The sequence below is a fragment of the Vanessa atalanta genome, chromosome 24 (genome assembly GCF_905147765.1).
Source record: "Vanessa atalanta chromosome 24, ilVanAtal1.2, whole genome shotgun sequence".
Lineage (NCBI taxonomy): Eukaryota > Metazoa > Arthropoda > Insecta > Lepidoptera > Nymphalidae > Vanessa > Vanessa atalanta.
The window spans coordinates 3,118,038-3,144,913 of record NC_061894.1 but is presented as its reverse complement, the minus strand read 5'-3'; the positions used below and the strand labels follow the sequence as shown (position 1 = coordinate 3,144,913).

The 26,876-nt window shown below is 32.9% G+C and overlaps 1 protein-coding gene across 2 annotated transcripts in view; it reads right to left on the bottom strand.

The window, feature by feature from the left end:
- The window catches only part of LOC125073581 (inactive dipeptidyl peptidase 10), a 162,743-nt gene that overhangs the window by 95,062 nt on the left and 40,805 nt on the right, over positions 1-26,876 (bottom strand). Inside the window, exon 2 of one of the 2 annotated variants that reach the window (XM_047684454.1) lies at positions 17,306-17,516. In XM_047684454.1, the coding sequence (XP_047540410.1) occupies positions 17,306-17,516 (211 nt within the window). Of the gene's footprint in view, positions 1-17,305; positions 17,520-26,876 lie in introns of both variants that reach the window. The other variant, XM_047684453.1, reaches the window with a different exon arrangement.

The following is a 26,876-nucleotide window of genomic DNA, read 5'->3' as shown; positions in this document are numbered from 1 at the left end:
AATTATAATTACGTAATTTTAAATTCAAAGGCTCGGTATTCACACAAGATTGAAGAGCCACTTAAACATCTTGGCGGCTCGCTTCAAATATAAGCATTTCTGAACGTCAAGTTCTTTCAGCCTTGGTATCAACATACGTTCTTTTTTTCCTAAAAAAAATAGCAATTAAATTTACAACAGAACTACAAAAACACACGTATTCATAAATGGTACGAAAAACGTCAAAATAGAGTCATTTATCCACAAATCAAATCAAAACATGAGCAAAGTACTCATGTGGGCTTTTGCGTGAACTTTTGAATCGTCATTCTACAAGTTTAAATGTAATGTTAAGCTATCGCCGTTTCATTATGTTGATGTTACCAAAAAAAAAACTGTCAAGCAATTCAGTAGTTAATCTTTTCTAATATTTCAGTTACATTGGAAATTAAACACAATTAAATTAGTATTCACTTCTCTGTGGACCGTGTTTGTTTGTGTGTGGCTGTCAATGAATGTTGTTTTGTTGAATGACAAATATGAATATTGAATGATTCATATTTATCAACATATTTTGCTTTTTAAACCATAAATAATCTATATTCAGCTATTGATGCTTTTTCATAGAAGCTGCATCTATAAATAGTGTTGTGTAGGAATTGAATTGCCTTAGTAAAAAATCGATGAAAAATAATTAAATATAAATGATGTAAGCCTATTATAATTTTAATTTACCTTTATAGTGGTCATAGATAAACATTTCTTGATATTAACTCATATCCGCCAGATGCCTTTCGTAAAGTAGTTGTCAACCTAGCCAGTCAAGTGTAATGATTCACGTTTTACTAATTAAATTAATTTTATTACATTATTAAATCAATTAAGGGAATTATATTGATTATATTACTTAAATTATATTGTTATTTAAATTTTAAACTAATTAAATTCCTTATTTTTCTGTTATACTGATAAATACTTTGTTTTTATTCTGTTTTGCATGATATATTTTTATAATTATGAATTATTTCTTGTTTAATTTCATTTTCACTATTTTATTAATGAAGTCATTCTAAATCACTGTATTGTAAATTATTTTTTTTATTAAATACTAATGTAATTTTGATTGAAATAGAATATTTAATGAATTTTATAACGTACTATAAGTAAATTTATGTTTTTTTTTTTTTTGGTCTAGAAAATTATAGAAATTGTTAAAGATTAAAAGCTAAAATATTTATTAATTTTAAAATGTATGAAATAATTAATATTTGAATTGAAATATAATTTAAATTTGTTAATGATGGAAAGCTATATTTATATTACTATGTATAAATTTGCGTTGTTATGTTTTTTTTTTTTGTTGTAAATTGTTATTAACTCGTTTTTAGACTTTTTATCGTAACTAATATTTTTAATGAATGGAATTTTAAATGCATGTAGTGTTTGCTTTTATATGATTTTACATACGCTGAGCATGATTATAATTTAAGATGTAACTAGTTAAGTATGAAAAGATGTAAAAATCGCTAGCAAACCTTATAAATAAATAAAAAAAAAAAAAAAAAATTCTAAGAAGATTCACATTGTATCGCGCGTGTTCGGGGACTATTAACGAGGCCGCTTTGCTTTTCTCTATTAGTGTAATAAATTGATAGCAGAGCTGATTTATTTATTCGCTTTCAAAACCTTCATCGACAGTACAATTCTGTAAGAGCGAACTCGAAACTCATCGATCTTGAAGTCTCAGAAAATGATACGTACGGTTGTCTATAATAATAATTACAAAACTCAGTTACACGTACGTAATAGTATCACTATATCATCATACGGCTATTGTATTCAAACTGTCGGACCTGTAAAACGGACCGGTGTATATTTTGTCGAATCGGTATTTTTTACTGGAGACTCGATTTCGTCTGTTCTCCGTCGTGCAACAACATACGTCATCGCCGAAAAAAGTATACGAACCTGTAAAACGGACGGCTATGTGAGAGTAGCGTTAATTTTTCAATATTTTACGATACGTACCTGTAGAGTTTTATTTTAATTTGACTTTGACTTTTTACTGAAAGATATAAAAGGTTCTTTTAGCTAATTTTCTTAAACAGCAGTGTGATTCTGTAAGATTTTCGAATCTCACTGACATGAAATTTTGACAACCGTCTTACGGTGATGCGCCATTTTGATACGTGTATCCTATAAATGTTATAATTAGTCCAGTCAATATCACATATCATGTCATCACATTCTGACATTTAACGCTCGTTTCCTGCGGTGAGTTTCGACTTTCTTACAGAATGCCTCTACAGCTCGTGTTTTATCAAAATTATCAATAGTTACAATTGTATAATTGTCACTCATAAATAATTATAAATGTCAGAATTTCTAAAATAATGGAATGTAAATTCTTTGAATGTAAACAATAAAAAAATCAACGTTGCCAAACGACCACTGAGCGCGTTCTCCCGCGCAATATTATAAAGACGTGACGATGAATGGCGTGCCAGCTAACATAATGGAAGACTGAATTGAGGCTATCACTCGCAATATACATAATTATATAAGTCCACCAGTCAACGTAATATTGGATCGCGTTATATCAAGCATTTATATAATTTCCTTTTATTATAATATATATTATTACTATTATAACCATGAGTCTATTTACGTTCAATTTCGCTAATAAAATGTTCATATTAGTCAAATATATTGTGGAACAAAATATAGGTATTTAGTTTTGGTTAAGGACATTTATTTAGAGAGTAACTACTGAGTTCTATATTTATATACCTACATTACAACCATGTGGCTAGCTTTGTATTTAATTATTTACTTACGAACTTACTTAAAAGAAAATCTTATACAAAATCAAAACGAAAATATTCTTTGGATTTGATTTTATAGATGTCAATCCGTTAATCTGCGTTGGATTAGTAGTTCACCTTTTACAGGCTGTTATGTATGACGTAACAGCTGAAGAGGACATACTAAGCATCAATGGATAGGGAATCCTATTTCAAAGTCAAAGTCAAATTCAAATAACTAAAATTGTACATATATATATATATATACCCACCCCTTACCTATTCAAAGCACCGCGGGCCTGAGGAACAAATATGTTTTGTACCTTTTGCCTGTAGTTACACTGGCTTGCTCACCCACAAATTCTTAATGGTAACTATCCAGATGGGCTTCACAAAATCCTGCCACCATGTCCTTCTACGTTATTAAGTAAACTAATACATCTGGGTTTGCATGGAACATTTCCATCAGAGAATAAAAATTATGTCAATTATTTTATTTTCTATTTAGTACAAATATATCCCAAAACACGCAACACCAATCATAACATCACTAACCTGACGGAAGTTCGGTTGACCCAACAAAAAACGGTAATGGCCCGTAACTGTTTTTACGATTTGGCGATAACGTTCTGGCCCTTCGATTCTGATATCGTCGCCCACCTCTGACATTTGGGGTTGTTTTACGAAGGTAATGACCCCATTTATCAAATTCGATTAGCAGCCACATTTTAGACTGTAGCGGAATGAAAAATGATATATTAATTAATCTTCAAAAGAGATGGCCCAGTGGTTAGAACGCGTACATCTTAACTGATGATTGCGGGTTCAAACCATAACCAAAGGCAAGCACCACTGAATTTTCATGTGCTTAATTTGAGTTTGTAATTCATCTCGTGCTCGGCGGTGAAGGAAATCATCGTGAGGTAACCTGCATGTGTATAATTTCAACGAAATTCTGCCACATGTGTATTCCCCAACCCGCATTGGAGCAGCGTGGTGGAATATGCTCCAAACCTTCTCTTCAAAAAAAAGGAGAGGAGGCTAATGCTAATGCTAATTATTAATAATTAATCTTGGCTGTGCTGTCGGCGTATAATTTATGTAAATCGCTTAACAGAAAACGATTCGTACACATAGGTAAGACATTTTTTTTTAAATTATATGTAGAACTATTATAGTTATTAGCACGAATAGACTAGAGTACCGATCTCATATGAGACAATCACAGGAAGTAATTTTCATTTCAAAAAAGTTTGAGTAGTTTCACCCGGTGACGCCATGTAAGGTAGAACGGCCAATAGAATTATAAAAACAAGATAAAAATAAATTTAAATACAATATATAACTTTATATCTTATATAAAGTTAAATATATACTTGGTGGTAGGACTATGTGCAAGCCCCTCTGGTTAGGTAACATCTACTCATCAGATATTTTACCACTAAACAGCAATAGTTAGTATTGATGCGTTCCGATTTAAAAAGTGAGTGAGCAAGTGAACTGTAGTTACACTACACTTTGACGATTTAACGACCTCCGTGGTCGAGTAGTGTGTACACCGGTTTTCATGGGTACGCCACTCCGAGGTCCCGGGTTCGATTCCCGGCCGAGTCAATGTAGAAAAAGTTCTTTAGTTTTCTACGATGTCTTGGGTCTGGGTGTTTGTGGTACCGTCGTTACTTCTGATTTCCATAACACAAGTGCTTTAGCTACTTACATTGGGATCAGAGTAATGTATGTGATATGGTCCAATATTTATATTTATTTATTTATTTATTTATTTAAAACTACACTAGAGACATTAAATTTTAGCCTCCAAAGTTCTATTGGCAATGTACGTGATAATGAATTCTTCACAGTACAGTGTCAATGTTTATCCTATCTATTTTAAATTTATATAAAAATAATAATAATAACAGTCCATAGTATTAACACTAGTCCACATTAAAGTTGAGTATGAAACAAACGAAATAAACTTAGTATCTAGATTCAATGTCCACAAACGAAGTCGAAGCAGAACTTCTTCAATATAATGACACGGAAAGGCAGAATACAATCGTCTTCGCTGAAAGCTATTACTGTCTCATTTTAACTTTTCGTTTGATATTTTAGTTCGTTTCCATCCTTCTATAATATTTGATTGTGCCTTTGTTTGAAACGATCAATCATAAATGTTTTTAACTTAATTTATCTTTGAGTAACGGAAATAATGGCGCTCTTTTTTAAGTCTTTCATATTTGGACATCACTAGTGATCAGATATTCATATTTAATAATCGAACACAGCTTGTTTGTATAAAATCAGAGAATATATATTGCCTGAATAAAAAAATAATTTTCATATTATTATTTTTTTATATGATAGGTGGCACCTGATGGAAAGTGACTACCACCGCCCATGTACAACACCGGGGGGCTTGCAGATGCGTTGCCGGCCTTTAAGGAAGAAGTACGCTCTTTTCTTGATGGTTCACAAGTTGTATCGGTTCGGAAAAATCGCCGGCGAAAGCTGGTTCCACAGAGAAAATGTCTATGAAAATGTCAATAAAAATGTCAATGAGCGAGGCAGAAAATATTTTAAAAATTAAATAATACGTGTTTATAAAGTTGATATAAAAGGGATTAATACAACGCGGTAATTACTGTACTAATTACGATTAAAACTTTAGGCTATAATTATAAAATGTCACATTAAGTTAAAGAAAATATAGAGGTAATGTATTTTGAAATTAAAAAAAAATATTTTTAAGTTATTAATTCAGGAAATGTCTTCTGTATATATATAATAATGTATAATACTTCTTCCTAGTCCAGTTTTATTTTTATTGAATCGATGCGACTTACAGTAGAGTGACCTGGGTTTTCAAACGAGGCGTGAAGAGGCATCTTGCGGGCCGGCATGGCGAGGGTGACTGGTGCAGTGAGCTTCTACCTGACTGTACTAGTCGTCTTCGCGTTTGGACTCCACTTCCACTAACTAGCAAATGGAGTGGAGTCTACCCGAACAATATATATAAAAAAAAAATCGTCACGTAAGGAAAAAGCGTTATGCCTTTCCCCCCTTTCCCCCTATTTCTCTTCTCTTTGTATTTCTACCGTTATTCTTTATTGTATACCGTTTTATTTAATATTATATAAATTTATTTTTGTTGTTATTGTAAATCACATGGTATTCCTAATTTAATCATTCTCTAACGTTGTAGATTTATTACATTGTCTGTTATTTAATATATAATATATTATAGCCAAAGCAACGCTTTCCCACGACACATCTTTACAAACTTTTATTCAAGTTGCAATGTAAGTATGTACGGGTGAAATCATGCAAGTCAATTTAGAAGCAAATATCTTTAAGCGAAATTTTGTGTACAAGTTCAGTTTGGATGACAATGCATGGTTAACTGTGTGACGTCATTCTAAATCCTGCATGGCGGAACGTCCAAGATGGCGGATATGTTTTTTAATTCATTCATATAAATTATGTCAAATGTGAAATTGTCTTATAAGTTAACAGTCAATGTTTTAGTGTAATAGTTTATTTCTTTCTTTATATAATAAAATAATTATAAAGTTTTGTTTTTAAAAAGTTTTTCTTACTTTTAATTTATTTGTTTATAAAACTAATTAAAAGGTAATCTTGACTTGATTAAAAACTCGCTAACATATAGATTCCAAATAAAAATTGAACCTAGATACTATATAATAATTGTTATTAGTTTTTACGACGTCAAGAAAAAGTAAATAAAAAGCGTGCATAAAACAACAAAGTACACGAGTCGTTCCAGTGATGACATGCCTTGTAGCACTCTAGATATGGGCGACCTAGATACCTAGGCCCGTTAATTACCTCGACTCGGTCGTGTCTCCTAGGATGATCTCCGTATATCGTATTTAGGTTATGCAACTACTTTCGTCAATGTAAACATACTGATTTTTTTCTTCACAAGGTTTTCACATTTTAGTTATTAAATCAATATATTTATACATTATGTACATGTATTCATTTAATTGATCTATTTAATTGGCGGTCTTGATGGTAGGACTTGTTCAAACCTGTCTGGGTAGGTATCGTTCACTCATCCGATATTCTACCGCCAAACAGTACTCTGTATTACATACTCATATTTTCTTAAATCTTCGAATATTCACAACAATAAATACAATTAATCACATTGAGAGTAGACCCCATTAAAATATTAATTACAAATTAGTTTTAAGTGTTATCCATACACCAAATTGCCGTTAGCACTTTGCATAATGGATCAGTAGTTTGAAAGATATTATGCAAAGTAAGAAAGTAAAAATATTATGTATCGTGGTAAATAAGGTCGCTAGAGTTTATTATATGATGATAAAAGTAGACGGACGAGCATATGGGTCATCTGATGGTAAGTGGTCACCACTGCCCATAGATAATGCCCAAAATACATATTAACCATTCCTTACGTCGCTAATACGCGACCATCCTTGGGAACTAAGATATTATATCCCTTGTGCCTGTAGTTACACTGGCTCACTCACTTCAAACCGGAACACAATAATACTGAGTACTGTTGTTTGGCGGCAGAATATTTAATGAGTGTGTGGGACCTACCCAGATGTGTTTGCACAAAGCCCTGCCACCAAGTAAAGTGATTATATTAACAATGAAATAAATTACAGGGTAAATAGAAGCTTTTGTTAAGTTTTACGAGTGACGTCGACAACTTTTATGAAGAGGAATACAACAGAGTTGCTTGCACTGTACTTATAAAATAGACTTCCTTTAAGATTCATATTTTATATCCAATGGGACAACAAATAGCAATACTTTGTATTGTTGTGTTGCGGTTTGGTGAGTGAGCCAGTGTAATTACAGGCACAAGGGACATAAAGTTGGTGGCGCATTGGTGATTTAAGGAACGGCGAATATCTCATATTATTACATCAGAGATGCCTTTGGACGGTCGTGATCATTGACCATCAGGTGACACATATCTCTTCTCCTCGGTAGAATCTACTTTCCGAATAGTAGCTTTAAACCTGAATAAATAATATTTTGATGTGATAAAAACAAAATCAAGAGGTCATTACCGATCTAGATACCGAGCCTGATAAGAAATATAATAGGCGTTCTCGTTATTAAAAAATGAACACAGCTGTCTGTAGAAAGAATAAGTAAATCTTATTACTACATCTACAAATCAAACGACGTTTGAAATTACGTAATGCAAACGAAACACTATCTTTCCCGGTTCCTCTTTGATCGTTTGAAAAAACAAACTCGCGAACCATTAGCATTGGTAAACAAGACGAACGATATGTACATGCGAGGAACAGGTAAATGGCATCGAGTATTTGAAAAAAGAATATTGGAGAGATTCTTGATACAATTATACTGCTATTATAATTTTTTTTTTTTTTTTTTATAATTAAAAGTATTTGCTGAGCAAAGGCCTTCTGTCGTATTGATTCATTTTGATCAGTTAATAGTGCCGATATAATTTTTATTACCACACTAAATTTGTGTGCAACGTAACTTTGTAACATTTTGTTGAAACACTCAATACGCAAAAATTATACTTCCGTCGCGTACATGAAAATAAAACGCAAAAAACTAAAAATATACTTGGCTACGTCCCCATCTCTAAGAAAATCCTGAAAATTATTGCTAGTAGACTAGACTGTAGGGTCGTAAATCACTAGTCTATACTGAGGTGAGGGATAAGGGATCGCAACATCGAAATGGCCATCTGAAACAGAGACATTGTTTGTGAAGCTGACTAAATCCGAGTGTTCTTTTTTCGGATTTTACTTCGCGTAAAACTCGTCTACGAGGATCCTAAAATGCATGAGAAAAGGAAAAGAATAATAATGGAAGTTGAATTTGGAGAGTACGCTTATTTGTTTAAGCCAAGATCCGATTAAAAAATAAATATTATTTGCGTTCGATATTTATTGACAAAAAATATCGGTGGGTCACTAATTTATAATGGCCACCTTTCGCGCCTTCAAGATCGGAGATGGACTAAAGGTGTTACAAATTGGAAAGGACCGATAGGCAAGAGGAAAAAAGGAATACCTCGTAAAATATGGGAGGATGAAATCATGCACACAGCGGGACCAAATTGGATGCAAACTGCAAAGTCGAGAGAGGATTGACACAAATTGGAGGAGGCCTTTACCTGCAAAATGGTTCTTGCAGACTAATTCCATTAAAAAAAAACTGATTAAAAATACGAACACTAAATAGTATAAATATTAATATATAGAATTAAGAACTTTATATAATTACCTCTAACTATTAATACTCGAATGTTTTGTGAGTAATACGGGCTTTTTTATTTTACTATTAATTTTTTGCTATTTACCACACAGAGCAACTGATTTAAATATATTACACTTATATAAAATTAGTTGTCGTCTGCAGCTTCGGTCGCGTTTAAGTGATTATTCAGCAAGAGTTAGGAGTAAAAAAGCCCATGTCTTTCTTTGGAATTCAAGATAGTTTCAACCAAATTTATTTAAATTTGTTCGTGTGGTTTGGCCGTGTAAGAGCAACCGAAAGACAGACAGTTACTTTCACTATTTATATATATTACTACTATTACACACATACACTACACAACATACGAATTATATGTTTGTAATAGTAGTAATACTATATATTTATTAATACAATTATTATTGTGATACATATTAATAAATCTAAATCGCAAATAACGAAATACTTACAAAAGCCAAATTATAAACGATAATTATACGATAAACGTGGTTAAATACACAAAGACATATAGTTACTAGTCTTATTACGATAATATTTCGTTCTTTGAGGTATTCGTCCCGGCAGGGAATAATCGTTATTCTTTCTCCTGTTATTATTATTAACATCAGCCCGTTTTCACTGATCAAAGACTCCTTGCAATTCGGATACAGTAGGTTTTATTATTATATCGTTCTTATATATATTTATGTCCTATTAATCCAACTGCGAACGCGTGCATCTTAACCGATGATTGTGGATTTAAACCCAGACAAGCACCACTGATTTTTCATGTGCTTAATTTGTGTTTATAATTCATCTTATGCTCGGCGGTTAACGAAAATATCGTGAGGAAAACAGCATGTGTCTTTTTTCAACGAAATTGTTTGTGTATCCACCAACTGGAGCAGCGTGGTCTAAAGAGCTCGACACCTTCTCCTCAAAGGGAAAGGACAAGGTCTCCTTAGCCCAGCAGTGGGAAATTCACAGGCTGTTACTATAATCTAACAGAGTATCAATATTACAAGATTATTTTTTCTATTTGTAATGTGTATCACATATCAAATGAATGAATGATTCGATAGACGAACAAATGTGCTGTGGTATATTGGTTTAAACGCGTCAAATTTAGCCGAAGATCTCGAGTTCGAATACGTCTAAATATTGCTGAGATTTCAAGTGTTGAATTTGTTTTTGTAAAAAAATATTGCCTTAGCGCTGAAGGATATAACTTTTTTGTATCTGAACCATTCTTAACAATTCTGACTGCATGGTGAATTAAGCTCCAAAACCTCCCTGTACGATGAGAGGAGGTATTTTCCTAGCATTGACATATTAATTATAGTGACCATTACTGGTGGGGCAACATATACGATTTTACAACAGACGCTTATAATGCCAAATCAAAAAAATTATAATTATTAACTTATGTGTAAAAGGTCATTATACAATTAGTGAGTTCATTGTTGATAGCACATTTTGGAAACGAAACGATCGCATCTAATATAGTATGTCAGCAATCACAAATTTACAAAGAAAATAATAGCCGCTGTCTTTCTTCCGTCGGTTCTTCTCAGGTCAGAGTATTTTATGTTACAAACCAGTGGCTATTTTTAATTTGACAATCAATAAGTAACTGTAAGGCTTCTTATATTGAATACATATTCAATATTGAAAACAGGATATTGATTTGATTTGGACATAAAACAAAGGTTTGACATAATACAATAAATTATGTCTTTCCTATACTATTCTATAAATATTTATTCAAACTTGACATTCAATATGTACCGATCTGGTTTAAAAATGTGTTGGTGGTGAAACTGGTGTGGAAATATACCGAGTTTGTATATATTTTGAAACCCATAAACGTAAAGATTTGTTAAAATCTCAATAATATGACCCATTAATAATTTATATAAAAATTATGTAATATATTTATGTTACTTGAAAATCTGACACATTTAAGTCTAGACTCAAAGAGGGAAGCGTTGCTCGTGTATTAGGCTACACAATTTCCTTTCGCCTCTATTCAGTAAAGATTGCTATGAGCAAGTCCTGACGGCGTGGAATTCATTATCTAGGTTCCAGTTTAATTAAATAATGGATTCGGGGTATGCTAAGCATTTAATTTAATAATCTATACAAAAACGATATATTTTTTAAAATCATTCTTCCAAAATGGGGTCATTTTATAAATGCATACTGAATTAAATTAAGCTATACAAGATGAAAATTAAATGTGTATCTTATTTAAAATTATAAATTGTTTATACAAAGAACTGCACAGGCCTACTGAATAAATCTCGTAAGTTTAAATCGAAGACTGCGAGTTCAATCCCGCGCAAAAACCCCAAAATTTTCCTAATTTAAAACATTTATGTCGAATAAAAATATCACTTCTGTACCAAAATGCAATGAAGCAAAGTGGTTGAAAAGTTTCTGTTTTCTCTTATTACTAATAAGGCAATAAATCGTTCTTTACTAAGCAGTGTATACATTTGCAAGTGGCTTCTTTGTACTCATACTATGCGATATTACATACTATATATCATAGGCTATGTTCTCGAGTTAATAATGAAAATGTTTTGTCATGTTTAAATATACTGGCTTAGCGTTTACACGTGAATTTCATATTACACTGTTGCTTGGATGGTGAATACGAGTAGGCGGTGTATTGATGAGCTGAAAGTGCTTATATTTATTAATAATAACAAGTATTTGGATGGTCTTATGCTAAATAATTTATAGGATGTTTTAGCGAACAAAATATTCTATATATTTATTTATTAACTATGGAAATTCTTAATTACGTAAATAAAAATATCTAATAGTAATAGAATTTGGCAGTATTTAATAAAATTTAATTCCAGCTTAACTTCGAATTTACCAATTTATCTCTAGTCTGAATTATCATTGGTCGGTAGCAGTCGATGACGTCAGAGACGACCAATGAGCGTTTAGTATTAAGACAAATTAATTCATCTGAATTGGTTATTATTTTTTTAAGCTGACATTTAATATACGAGGTAGTGCTGTCAACAGTAGCAAAAGTATGAGCAAATTTCAACGCAATTGGTTAAGTGACAATGGTTTAAAAGACTTTTACGAGATTTGATACACACATTCTCCTCGTAACAGGTGCTGTTAAATAAATACAAGCGTGAAAAAAGTTCCTCAATTCAATCAACTCTGAATTGAACATAAATAATATAAGTTATATAAAATAAAATAATTGTTTTGCTTATTTGATTTGTTCGTTACGAACGTTTTATCAAGTCTGGAAACATGTAATTGGTATATATATATATAATACATACAGTATAATTTCGAAGTTATATAACTTCTTATGGGGGGGTAAGCTGTTTCGTTACGTAACGCGTTACGGCGCCAGTCTGCATGGCTTCCCTTTCTTTTACGCACACGGCGATTAGTTTAAGTTATCACTTCTGTCGGGCGTCCCAAGACACATTCACGCGAATTTTTTTTAATCAGAATTCAAAATAATTGTACCCCTTCGCACATTTATTTTACAACCAGTCCTCTGCCCAAACGTAGCCTGGAAGAGATCATTGATTTAGCTAATTCCACCTGTTGTACCTCATGCAACTTTTGTTAATCCAATTGTTAAAACTGGTCGGTAACCAATAAAAAATAAATAATAGTCCTAAGTATTGCTATTAGTGAGTAGCATATATTGTGGTGTCTAACCAGGTGGGCTTGCACAAAGTAACATGTATGATAGAGTTTATGTAATATAAAATAATATTGAAAACATATATTTTTTTATTTACAATATCCTTTTTTTACATTTTTCTTTTATACTTTTTGGCGTTTTTATATTTTATTATTTTTACTTAAAATATATTACTAGCATACTTTACAATTACTAATTATTTTTTCGCATGACAACTATAGTACCAAGGCAATATCCCTAACGCAAGTGTCTACAATAATTGGAAATGCATACGAGACTAATATTCTACGAAAAACCGGCGCACGCGCGGCGCGGTTGTCTTTGTCTGTGTTAACCAATTGTCAAAATAAAGAAATAGTATTAAAATCTGAGTGTCAACTTTTACTTTAAATGGCTTTACTTTAAATAGTTTGTTAAATGACGATTCAAAAGTGCTTGTAAAAGCCTACTTGAATAAAGAGTATTTTGATTTTTTGACTATGCCAAAAAAGATCAGTGTGTTAATATTAAACCGTATACCAAATCCGTACTACTTACTCATCATAATATATTCTAACGCCAAATTATAATGCTTAATATTGTTGTGTTCCGGTTTGAAGAGTGACCCAATGACCCAGGGTAACAGCGCCCGATCTCTATGGGCAATGGTGACCACATATCATCAGATGGCTCATTCACCCGTCTGCCTATATATATCATAAAAAATAGTATATTCATTCACAATAAAATTTATATTACAAATAATTATAACTTTCAATTTGAAATGAAACGTGTTCAAATAAAAATAAATTGAAAATATACAATTTTAAATTCAATACGGTAGCCGTTATTGAAGTATAAGCAATTCTCAAATACACTAGAGATCTAGAAAGAGGCCAAAACTCAGATAGAGCGAGACAATATTCTTACAAATGAATTTTCTGTGTTCACTCCATACTGTGGAGGAAGCATCTATTTTATATTACGTACGGGTGTTTTTGAGACTTGATTTTTATTATATTATATTGACAGCAATTGATTTTGAGGCAATAATCTATATATATATATAATAATAATAACAATAATAAATAAATATTGGACAACATCACATACATTACTCTGATCCCAATGTAAGTAGCTAAAGCACTTGTGTTATGGAAATCAGAAGTAACGACGGTACCACAGACACCCAGACCCAAGACAACATAGAAAACTAATGAACTTTTTTCTACATCGACTCGGCCGGGAATCGAACCCGGGACCTCAGAGTGGCGTACCCATGAAAACCGGTGTACACACTACTCGACCACGGAGGTCGCCAAAATATATAAACAATATACAACAACAACACTTACACTACAAACTTATAAGTTGCCTCCACTAAGAACGGATTTAACGAATCTTCATCCCTAAAGGGGAAAATGATTTTTATGACGCGCGACCAGGTTGACTTAAAAATTGCAATATGATGAAGTTTCTCACTAAACAGCTCACTGAGTGCCAAGTCGCTCGAAATATAACTTCACACCTTATCGTATTTTATAAGTTTAATTTGTTACATATTTTAGATGTGAATGTTTAAATTTGTAAATTTTCCAGTGATGCTGAACAAAGAAGAAATTACTTTATATATTTATAATTTTATTATTAATAAGTAGATTATTATTATTTTCTGTAATGAATTATTTCATAGCAATTAAATACTATTTTTAATTACACCGAAGGTATAGAACTTTTCACAAAATAATTATTCAATAAATAATTATTATTAAGATCAAAACACGTAAAAGACTACATTAGTGAAGTCAATAGATTTTAAAGGATAAACATGAACATTTAAAAATTAGGTTAAAGTGATTAATCACTGATCAATGATATCTTGATCACAGCTTATGCAACAAGAAACGAGTGGTGAAAACACATAAACCTTAACAGAAAATTATTGGTTCCAATTATGAAAATACATAATTGATGAAAATGTTATGATGAATGATGAATTAATTAACTATATACATTAAATATGAAATAAATAGTTCAAGGCAAATGGGACATCTGATGGTAACATTTCTTACATCACCACATGTGCCGTCAACCTTGGGAACTAAGATGTTATGGCCCGTGTGCCTGTAACTACAGTGGGTCACTCACCCTTAAAACTGGAATAGAACGTTACTAAGTATTGCTGCTTGGTGGGAGAATATATAATGAGTGGGGCATACCTACCCGGACGGGCTTGTGCAAAGACCGATCACCAAGTAAAACACCAACTCAACACACACGTGCAAGTGAAGCAGTATTAGCAGATTTGAACGAATCATCTTCAGTCGAGACCAACATTTTTTATCCGATGAGTGTGCGCTCAAATATGTAAAATTGTGTTAATCCGTTTTAATATGCGGTGTTGAAGGGAGTCACGAGGGAAAATGTCGAATCAGGCAAACTAAGCAAATATTCATCTTTTATTCTATGCTAGATACCCCATCCGGATCGTTTTGGGTATTATTTACAAAGGTTATTTATATTTAAAGTAATTACTAAAATACTCTTTTCAGTAACAGACACTTGCAGATTTTTTAAATTAAATAGCATACTACTGCTCATTTATATTTATTAAATCTTGAAGGAGAAAGTGCCTAGTAATTTAACGTGATAAGCGTAAAGGGATGGAGGAGAGGAGGACGACCTAAGAAAACATGGATGGAGTGTGTGAGTAGGGAAATGAGAGAGATGGATGTTAGCGATAAGATGAATAGAGGAGAATGGAAAGACATGTAACGCCACCAAATATAATAGGACACGGATAGGATAAAGAAAGAATTTTACAAAATGGTAGAGTTTTGTGCAAGCCCCCCTTTATTTGGGTACCAAGTACCCAGTCTTCAGGCATTACATATTATGTACATATGTTCCATTTTGAAGTTTGTGTGATACCGTTTTCACAGGTACTAGGCACATAGCATCTTAGTTCTCAAAGTTGGTAGGACATTGGCGATGTATAGAATCGATTATATTTCTTAGAATGCTCTATGGCTGGCGATGACCATTTACAATCATATCAGCCTATTGAAAATAAAAAAGTAAATGATTTAACATATACTTATGAACCATATTTACCATTTTTTTTTATGGCATTGGTTGGCGGACGAGCATATGGGCCACCTGATACGAAGTGGTCACCACCGCCCATAGACAAAGGCGCTGTAAGAAATATTAACCATTCCTTACATCACCTATGCGCCATAACCTTGGGAACTAAGATGTTATGTCCCTTGTGCCTGTGATTACACTGGCTCACTCACCCTTCTAACCGGAACACAACAATACAGTGTACTGTTATTTGGCGGTAGAATATCTGATGAGTGGGTGGTACCTACCCAGACGAGCTTGCACAAAGCCCTACCACCAAGTTATAAAATATAAAAAACCACCACCACCACCACCATATATAAAAAAGAAATTTAATAAGTATTATAACAGAAAAAATAATTAAAACAACACTCGAAATTCAAACTATATGAACAAATTGATCCAAATAGGTAAATAACTCTCAATCTATCAACCAAGAGTTCGACACTAACAAACACACAAATACTGCACATCATCTTCATTAAAAGTACTACCGTGTTTGGCAAATTATATTGTTCCTTCAGCGATGAAAATGGTTATGTAAGAAGTAAGGGACCATATTAAGGTATAAATATTTGAAAATCCCAGCCTCCTAGCAAAGAATCAATATATTATTTTTCGTTAAAAGTTCCGTTGAAGTCTGAATAGGTTTTCTTTAAAGATTTTGTGTTGCAGTTTAATGCTTTTATAGTCACTCAGGCATTTTATAGCTGGCCTTTATATATTTAAGAAAGATTTTTATTAAATATAATATCTTTTGCAAGTTCACAATTTTTTCACCGTTTATTGTGGCTTAAAATACTTTAAATCAATTAAAATTTAAAACTAGTAAATGATCATTCAAATCGAGTTCCTATCAAAAATACAAAATTACGCTGAGGCGTTATACTTAACGACGGCAAAAGCAAAATCTACAAACAGTTTAGAAATGGAAATACAAACCTTGAAGAGGCATCAAGTATCTTCTTGTCTAATTTGTAATTTTTTTATTTAGTTTGAGAAATAAAAATTCGACATAAAAACATTGTACTCAAACTCGACATGCCTGTTAAAAGAATAACTAAGATAATTCTCGTGTGTTCAGCGCAGTCATAGATTATTTCAGCAAAAATATTTTTCAATAAACTAAACTTGCTTTGTTTATTTTGCTTAAATGCATCAACTAATCTTTGTTATAAATTGTAATTTCAATCTTAGATATTACAAACTACAAGACTCAGGTCTCACAGGCTTACGAGATTAATACTTCGAGCTTTGAACTGAACTTGTTACAGTCAAGCGAGTGGTTTAAAATCTTCTTATGGAAGTAAAAACAACCTTACGTTTTTTTTATATTCTGTGCAATATCATTATTTAAGATAATTCAGTGAACTAACAAGAAATAATTAAAATTTGACTTCTCAGCCAATTCTCAGATCATAATAACAATACAAAAAATATCCAAACAAAATCTGTACTTCAATATAACTTATTTACTTACCAGATATCCACGTTCCATTCCACCGGACGGGTACCAGTTCATCTGTCAGTAAGTCTTGTATCTTCAGCCGTCTGCCTTTCACTCTTGGCCCCTCATCCGGTGGTGTTAAGAGCACCACCGATGTGACTATCAGCGCAAGAACGGCCACAATAACCAGCAGCGCGATGAGAATACCCCGCCAGTTTCGTTGGTTGGGACTACCTACCACCAGCTTCTGGAACAAGGATGCTCAGATCAAATATTGTACGATTTCCTTAATTATGTCTTATTGAACTAACACATTTGCAATTCTCATAGAAGACTACACAGAAGAATATTAGTGCACGTGTGTGTGTACAAACACAAGTATATTCTATAATCACTCTTGTAATCCGATGGGACGGAAAATCTGACACGACCGGAAAATAATCAGGCACAGGGCCGACTATCGACGTGATTCCCGATTGTAAGCCCTGCTTTATGATTCCGAGCTACTGAGAATATTTCTATAGCCAAACCCAATATAGGCTTACCCAGAGGCTTGATCTTGGTTTTCGCCCATACTTCATGGTTTGCGCCCTCATAAATTAACGAGTTAGTAAAAATAGCTTAATACAAAATAAGTATTATGTAATAATTATTTTTTCAAAACTCTAATTAAGCATATTGATAATCCGAAGTTAAGAAGCAGACTTAGATTACTCCTTTATAGAGTATCGCACTACAGAAGAACAAAAACGAATCAACTTTATTGTTTCGATGTGTGTGACAGCTGTGCTTGACACTCGCCAAACGTCACCCTACTTTACCAGTGTGCGTGTACTTAGTGGGTAACTGTTGGCCACAATTTTTTTTTCGACGCTTTTCCACCTACGACAGTATATTTAAGCATATAAATGATCAAAAAAAGCAGAAACTAAATATTTCGAGTAAAAGTCAGTTCCAACAAGAAAAAAGTGGTTAAATAAAGTCTGTCAAGATAAACTCGTCCACGAGGATTTGTTCGTACAATTGCGAACGACTACAGTTTTATCTTAATGTAATGTACTTATGTAATATAGTTTCCTCGTGTTTGTCCAAGCGGAAATAACTTTTAGCCAATACAAATTTAGAAAGTAATTGTCAGCACGATCCGGTGTAAACCGGTTCTAATAAATCCATACATGTCGAGTTCACGGCGGATATGCAGGAAACTGCCTATCTATCATGACCCGTAACAATGCTTGACTGTATGGCGTTATAAATCGATTTAAGCGTAACAAGATAAATGGTCGTTTTAACCGAACGGGATGCAAGGAGCAGAGATTTCAATATTTATATAAGTTAGTAAAGTATTGATATTTTTAGCCTTCATAAAATTCAAAAAATTTAACATTTCAGCTGTTTTGTACGTATCGTCGATAGCAAAACGTTTTTGACGATTCTAACAAAATTTTTTATTGAATAGCTCGAAGATTGAAAATTTAATTTTGTAAAATAAATTGCACCCCGTATGGGTGCAATTTATTTTACAAATTTTTAATATTATTTTTATAACAAAGGTTTAATTAAACTTAAGAAATAAGGTTGGACAAATAGTGCATTCATCATTCTTTTTGTATATATATATATATATATATATATATTATCATCATTAGTTGTGAATTTATACTTTTTTTTTTTATTAAAAGTGCTACGTTTAAAAAAAACGACCCGTAATGGTGAAATTAGTATGACACTATTATTATTTAAAAATAATATATACACTATAGAGGTCGCGGGTTGAATAACGAACACACATAATAGATATACAACCAATGTGCGAGACATATTAAACATTGAAATATTAGACCGAAATTATCGTCTTAGGAGCCTAAAGTTATCAAACATAAGGCTAAAATTTTACTTGCGTTTTTAAAAGACATAAAAAGTAATTACTTTAATTTCACTCGGATAAAAGCTGTCTCACGAGGACCCAGTAAATCTTAACAGATGATTGCGGGCTTACATTCGGGTGAGAACTGTTTAACTTTGATTTGTTTAATTTGTTTTTATAATCCATATTGTTTTCAATGGTGGCATTGTATGGAAGCATCTATCCGGGTGGGTATCACCCAATCATCAGATTCATTATGTTTCAGTTTGATGGTGAGTAAACCAGTGTAACAAGGGATATAACATCTTAACACCTAGAGTTGATGGCGTATTGCTTATCTAAGGAGTGGTTATTATTTCTTAATGTCAATGTCTATAAGTAAGGTAGGTGGTGATCACTTACAATCAGGTGGTACCCATTTGTTCGTCCGCTTAAATGTATTATAAAAAAAGGGTAAAATAAAAGATGACGATGTGTTTCCCCACCTACATTGGAGCAGCGCGATGGAATATCATTTTCTCACTCTCACGAGAAGAGGTCGTAAATTCGTTTTATTCACTTATACTTTTGAAAGTTATTCTATATATTGTTACACACAATCAGACTCACGTAATAAAACGCGATAACGCCTAATAACAACCAGAATATGACATTTCCAAGTATTCGAACATGGCCGTATCTGAATATGACACCCCAAAGGCTATTCCGCTTCTAAACTCAACCATTACCCGACATTAAGGTTGTTTCGCGATAACGATACGCACAAAATCTTAGACCGCCAACATACCGAACGACGCCTATTTAAAACTGGAATAATAGCCTGTTGATTTAAACGCACTTATGCTATTGTTATTGGACATAAAATGAGGTTTGATATAAAAAAATAAATTAAAATAAAATCATAAAAATAAGTTGAAGAATATTTAAAATTGGAAGACAGTTTGTGAATGGATTCACTTTATCGAAAGAAGACGGTGGGACTTTCCATTACTTTCCTCTAACGGCCAGTAGCACTGTAACAGGTTACACAACCCTACCCTTTGATACAAAGTTGTGCAGTTTGGCGGTAGAATATACAGTGAGTATTTATTCCAAGTTTTTTATTCGCGTCAAATGACATTGTTAAACACTGAAAATGAATCTTGATCTGTAACATACATATATGTAATCTACATTCTGGATCTTTGATGTAAAACGTCGTTTCTTTGTCTTTGTAGACCCAGTAGCGTTTATACTTATTTGAATATTTGTGTCGGAAAACGCGCAACTGGACAAAGGGAAGATTATAAGGCAAAAAAGAAGACCTAATTGAATTTAGAATCACAATGATAAATCTTAAGTTGCTGCGTATCTTATGCCAGTAATAACAAAGTGCTTGTGAGCGTAATAATCCTACATTTGAAATACTATGATAACACCCCTTGGCAATAAATATCATGAAAGTAAGTTTGCTTATAGATTTATTCACTCACGAAGGCGCGCCCCTCCACTCTAAGTTCTGAGTGCATGAGATCACACAAAAGAAACTATACAAATAGATGATAGATGTATTTGTTAATGCATGTCTTGGTAGCATGATATAGATGTCATAACATATCTACCAATTAAACAAATACAATAATAACATGACAAGTTACAATTCAAAATTTAAATTAATCGAAATCATTAATATTTCTTTTAGTCTGTGGTCTTCCTTATATGTCCTATACTCGCAAACTTTACGCGTTGTAATTTCAGAGGATACTTTGCATCTTGTATATTCCTTACAGCTAGTTTAACAGGCAATTTATTTTTATTGAATTTATGTAAGTACTTGAGCCTTATTTTTATACATTTTGCAATACACGAGGCGGTATTTTTAGATGTTACACGTGTTTCTTGTATATTATGATGGTGATAATTAATAGCCTTTCATTCAGTTTTGGTAGCTCTTCTTTTATTTAATCAGCTGTGTGCTGTTTTTTTTTAAAAGAAACATTTTATAATCGAATCTATAAATATATAAATATTGGACAACATCACATACATTACTCTGATACCAATTTAAGTAGCTAAAGCGCTTGCATTATTTATTTATTTATTTATTTAATGGAAACAAACAGTACATAATAATTTTTATACATATCAAAAATATTGACAAATCATTACCAAAAATAGTTTCCAATGATTAATAACTAACACATAACAGGCGTAGATGCATAGTATAACGGAAAAAATTAACGATCAATCAGAGATTACAGGTACAAAAGACCTGGACCTCGTTATGGAAAATCAGAAGTAACGACGGTACCACAAACACCCAGAGACGGCTACAAGAAACGTCCATCTTAAGTTAATATTATGGTTAAAATAGCTGGTAAACATCATTTCGTTTTCATGAGCTTAATATGTGATTGTTATTCATACCATGTGACGTAGCTAAATCTATCTATATTGTATTAGATTATGATACGTGTATTCATCAATCTTCATTGAATCCACATGGCCCCTGTATGTGCCCTATGTCTCGCAAGAGGGAAATTTAAGAGCTGTTATTTATTTATTTTTAGCCTGACATGATTAATTAAGAAGTTTTAAAGATGTTATTTTGATGTATAGCAAACTAAATTCCGCCCACAGGTAAAGACCCGGATGCAGATTTAAGCATTAGCATTAGCAGCCTGTAAATTTTCCCACTGCTGGGCTAAAGGCCTCCTCTCCCTTTGAGGAGAAGGTTTGGAGCATATTCCACCACGCTGCTCCAATGCGGGTTGGCGGAATACACATGTGGCAGAATTTCGTTGAAATTAGACACATGCAGGTTTCCTTACGATGTTTTCCTTCACCGCCGAACACGAGATGAATTATAAACACAAATTAAGCACATGGAAATTCAGTGGTGCCTGCCTGGATTTGAACCTGAAATCATCGGTTAAGATGCACGCGTTCTAACCACTGGGCCATCTCGGCTCATTTAAGCACTCTTCATAATCTGTACACTGGTGTATATGCAAAGTTCCATGATTATCGGTTGAACACTTGAAACATTTTTTTTTTATATTAATAGCCTATAAATTTCCCACTGCTGGGCTAAGGCCTCCTCCCTTTAAGGAGAAGGTTTGGAGCATATTCCACCACGCTGCTCCAATGCGGGTTGGTGAAATACACATGTGGCAGAATTTCGTTGAATTTAGACACATGAAAAGAGTAACAAAAAATAGATATCTTTCGCTTTTATCGCTTTTTAGGATTATACAGCTATGTTACAATAATGCGTTACATAATAGTACGTTATATGAGGCGGCCATTAAGGGCAACCCTTGAAGCCATAGATCATTTGACACAAAACCTATTATTGCAGGGTCATGATGGCGAAATTAGGAGTTTGACGCGTATTCAAATACTAGTTGTTAGTAGTTGTCGCCTGCTGCACAACTAAAGGAGGAAGGATTAACGGTATTAAAAAGCTTAATATATATCTTAGGACGATTCCGCGTCGATTGGGGATTATCATATCATATATAATAGGATTATATGTTAGACTTCTTATAAGGTAATGAGATAACATAACATACGTATTTATACTTACATATATTTTTTTACTTGAAATAGCTTACTGGGCTAGGTGGAACTCTTAATTGAAACAGTACATTGAACTTCAATGACATCGCCAATACCGCCAACCTTGGCAACTAAGATATTAAGTCCCTTGTACATTAGCTCACTCACACACTCACACTTCAAACTTATACACAATAGTATTTCTGTTAGGGGGTAGAATTTAGTTGGTGGTAACTGCCGGTGTACCAAGCTACAATTACAAATCATAATATCATATCTTTTTAAGAGATATGCGCCAATGATGCCACGTTAATCCTTTTCCAAATTGCATTTATTTGATGACCCTAATTATCTTCGAAATTATTAATATAAGTGTATATTTTAACAACTTATAAGACATACGGTTTACATAACCAACATATGCGTTAGTAATCTATATACGTGATATTAAAACATAATATTTCATACAAAATATATATGTGTTAAAAAAGCCTGAAAATGTCCCAATATTGAGCTAAGACTTCCTTTGAGGAGGTGGTTTGGATCTTAATTCACCACGCCGCCCCAATTCAGATGTGGTGCACTGAGCAGAGCAGAAAACAACAATAAGTATAGCTGCTTAGCAAAAGAATACCTGATGAGAGGGTGGTACCCACCACGGCCTTGCACAAAGCCCTACCATCAAGTAAACTTTCGTCAACAACGTCGATTATTCATACAAAATTGTTCCTTGTGTCAGAACCAAATTACCAAAGGGTTGGTACGGTAATTGATCATACGCGGCATAAAACCGAATATTACATAAACGTGACGTTGCGAAATACAACGACGTTATATTTCAATTTCCTTGAAAGGACCTTAATGTCCTTGAACGCGTAATCACTTCTGTGTGTACTCTGTTACATAGACGTACATACATGTTGCCATCATAACCCATCTGGCAGATAGGATATAAATCCATGAATAAATAAAAATAATGAAGAATTTTGTGAACAAAAAAAAAATACCATGAACTATATAGTAGACGTACGGCGGTGGAGGTGAGATCATGATGGCATATGACAGCGTCATGCAGTTTGCCGTCACGTCATACGTTTCGGTCTTTCCCTCAAACCGCTCCAATAGATTTTTTACATCAAAACAGAATATATATAACGTGGCGAGATTACTTTGATTGTTGATTTGGATAATTAATGAATTGTTGGAATAATGTTTGATGGCTGATTTACTTTTAAGAGCGGGTCACCCCGAATGGAGTTGTAAGTGTCATGGCAACGCGAGTCGTTATGTTTCGACAAGCTACTCGAATGCGATGGTTGCTTGCAAACCCATTTGCTCTTAATCGAGATGAATTATTGTAATACTTTGATATTATTATGATTCTTCCAAATGTCGGATCGATCCCCGAACCCAACTGTTCGGCATCCTGCTCACTGTTTACAGTCGAAAGCGATAATTTACCATTAATTAGCAATTGACTCGACTATCATCCTAAAATTTAAGATAAATAATAAAATACACTATAATTACAGACCACGAATCGTATTATATAATCAACATCAATCACTAATGTTTTGTTTCGACGTAATAACCACAGAATTATTCAATCATAAATATTCCTGACCTTAATCACCCCAAATGGCAGCTCAAATAACTGTTTTTGTCGTTTAAATGATCAATAGTTTGATGGAGAAATTTTCGGATTAATTAATTTCGTTATAAAATTCAACGTCTATCGAAAATAGTGCATTATTATACAATGAATCTCAATTACGATCGTATATGAACGTTAATATTCACTTCAAATAGCTGATTACTAATTAAACCTAAATGAGATAATGATAATAGAACAGTTCAAATTATTAATTTATTTATCTATTATTCGTAATCTTACTGCCGTGTCTATATACGAGTAAATAGACTTCCTCGTTGCTAAAAATAAGGCTGTGGATGGCCTGAGGTCCTGGTTTTCCCTAGGTTGGACTGATAAAATATTATTCAGTTTTTCTATGAAAAAATTCTTAGTAACAACCAGGAGGCTGGAATTGGGTTCAGTCCGATGACTCGGTAGGCATGTAAAGCCGTTGGTCCTGCACATGAACTCATGAACTCTTTCAGGTTGTGTTGGATTTGCCGTCCCATCGGATTATTAGAGAGAGCGAATAGATAGTGCACCTGTGTTTGCGTACACGCTTATGCACTATAATATGTCCTGCGTTTTTAGCTGGTCTCCCTTGAGATTAGGTCAGGACGACATCATCAACAGACAAATAGATAAACATAAAACAGTATCCTATTTCTCTTCTGTTTGTCGACCGTCTTTTATTTTAACTGTTTGATACATATTATGAAAATACTTAAATAACTGTTAGAAACGTGCAAATTATATATATACATATATATTTTGTTAAACATCATAAGCTATTTTGGTCGACTTCTACCACTGTGCAAAAATTCATAATATGAAATTAAACAAAAAAAATCTCTGTTTTGCTTAAAATATTCGAGTAAATTCGATGACCTTCTCATAATACAAACTCATATGAACATGCTTTCAAATTATATGCAACAAAATTAATTATACTTTGTGTTTAAATACCTTCGCTAATTTTTCAATGACCGAGCATCCACACGCTTAAGCTTAAACTAAATGCTTGAATGCATAAAGGAACTCGGTGAAATGTTTTTGCAATATCATTTGCACTTTTGGCACTATTCCTTTTAGACAAACCAGCCTATTTAAGTAAGGCTCACTAAAATGTCCGTTCCGTTTTCGTATAAGTTGAATTCATACGAAGATACATACCTCCCATTTAATTATATTAAAATTGAAATTGTCAAAAATATTTCTTAGCTTATTCTTACGTTAAAAAATAAACCTATATTCCAAAGCCGTCTCCGCCGTTTAAGTTGTGCGTTGATATCAAAATACTAACGAGACAAAATTAAAATCAAATATTGATGAGCTAATCTAATCGCTTACAGTATGCCATCGAAAAATTGTCCCGCTTCGATAGAATATCGTTTTTCTAAATTATTACATGTAATGTCGTACAAATAACTTTATTGGTTTATGTGCATATATCGGTATAGCTGCCAATCAGCAAGTTTTTTCCAATAACTTAAACAATCTTCGTTACATTTCACACAAGTCACACAAAATGATAATGAATCCTTTATACAAAACTTCGTCAAATGGTGAAAAACGTAGGAAAATCTATTCGCGGTGACAACATTCGAGGGCACGTTATTCGATAATCTTTATATTTTATATGAAACATGTATTGGCGCGCCTTGGGTTATTTATTATATTTATTGCCGTGACGGCAAATGGCAGGGCGCTCTTATGCCACCTTATCCCCTATCCGCCGCCGCTTTCTACGCCCTTAAGTGTGACTGGCGTTAAAAATACTTCGTTGCTGTATGTTGTTAAAATAATAAAACGAAACACGATGTCTTATTTATTTTCTCTATATTGATTTATGGTTATCATTAATTATAAATACATTTTCGTTACGTCTGCCGGACATTTATATTTTTAAGTTAATCTCTCTTCTGATTAAACATAACATTACAATTGTAAGCCTCTTTGCAGATAGAATTATTTTGAGTGAGAATAAAAAACGGAAAAGCTTTTTATATGTCTTAATATATAAATTACATAATATCCTTCTCATATATAACGAACATAATAATTTTATTATGACGCAATTTACAAGTTTAAATATATCAATAAGTAAGCCAACGTTACGTAAATATTTCAATTGACATCCTTTCATAAAGATAATTTTAATATTGTTTATCGTGTAATACTATTTAAAACATATAAAATGCTCGTTATGTTAACGTTCCGGAAGGCACCTGTGGCTGTCGAACGGGGTTAGTGGAATGATGTCATAAAATACATTTAGGGTGCTTTACAAAAATAGTAAAACTCGATGTCGGCCAAGTGTATTTACAGAGAGGGATTTTTCGTGTATGTAATGTTATAAGATTTGAAAGAAATATCTAAATTCAATATTTAAATATAACTTATTATATTCAATATAATCTATTAAAATATTTCTAATAGTATAAAACAAAGTCACAATTATTCTCGTTCTATATTAACGCTAATTTCTTCGTAAATACTTGACGGATTTCGATAAAGTTTTCACTAATAGAAAGAGATAGACGATAGACGAGAAAGGTTTCAAT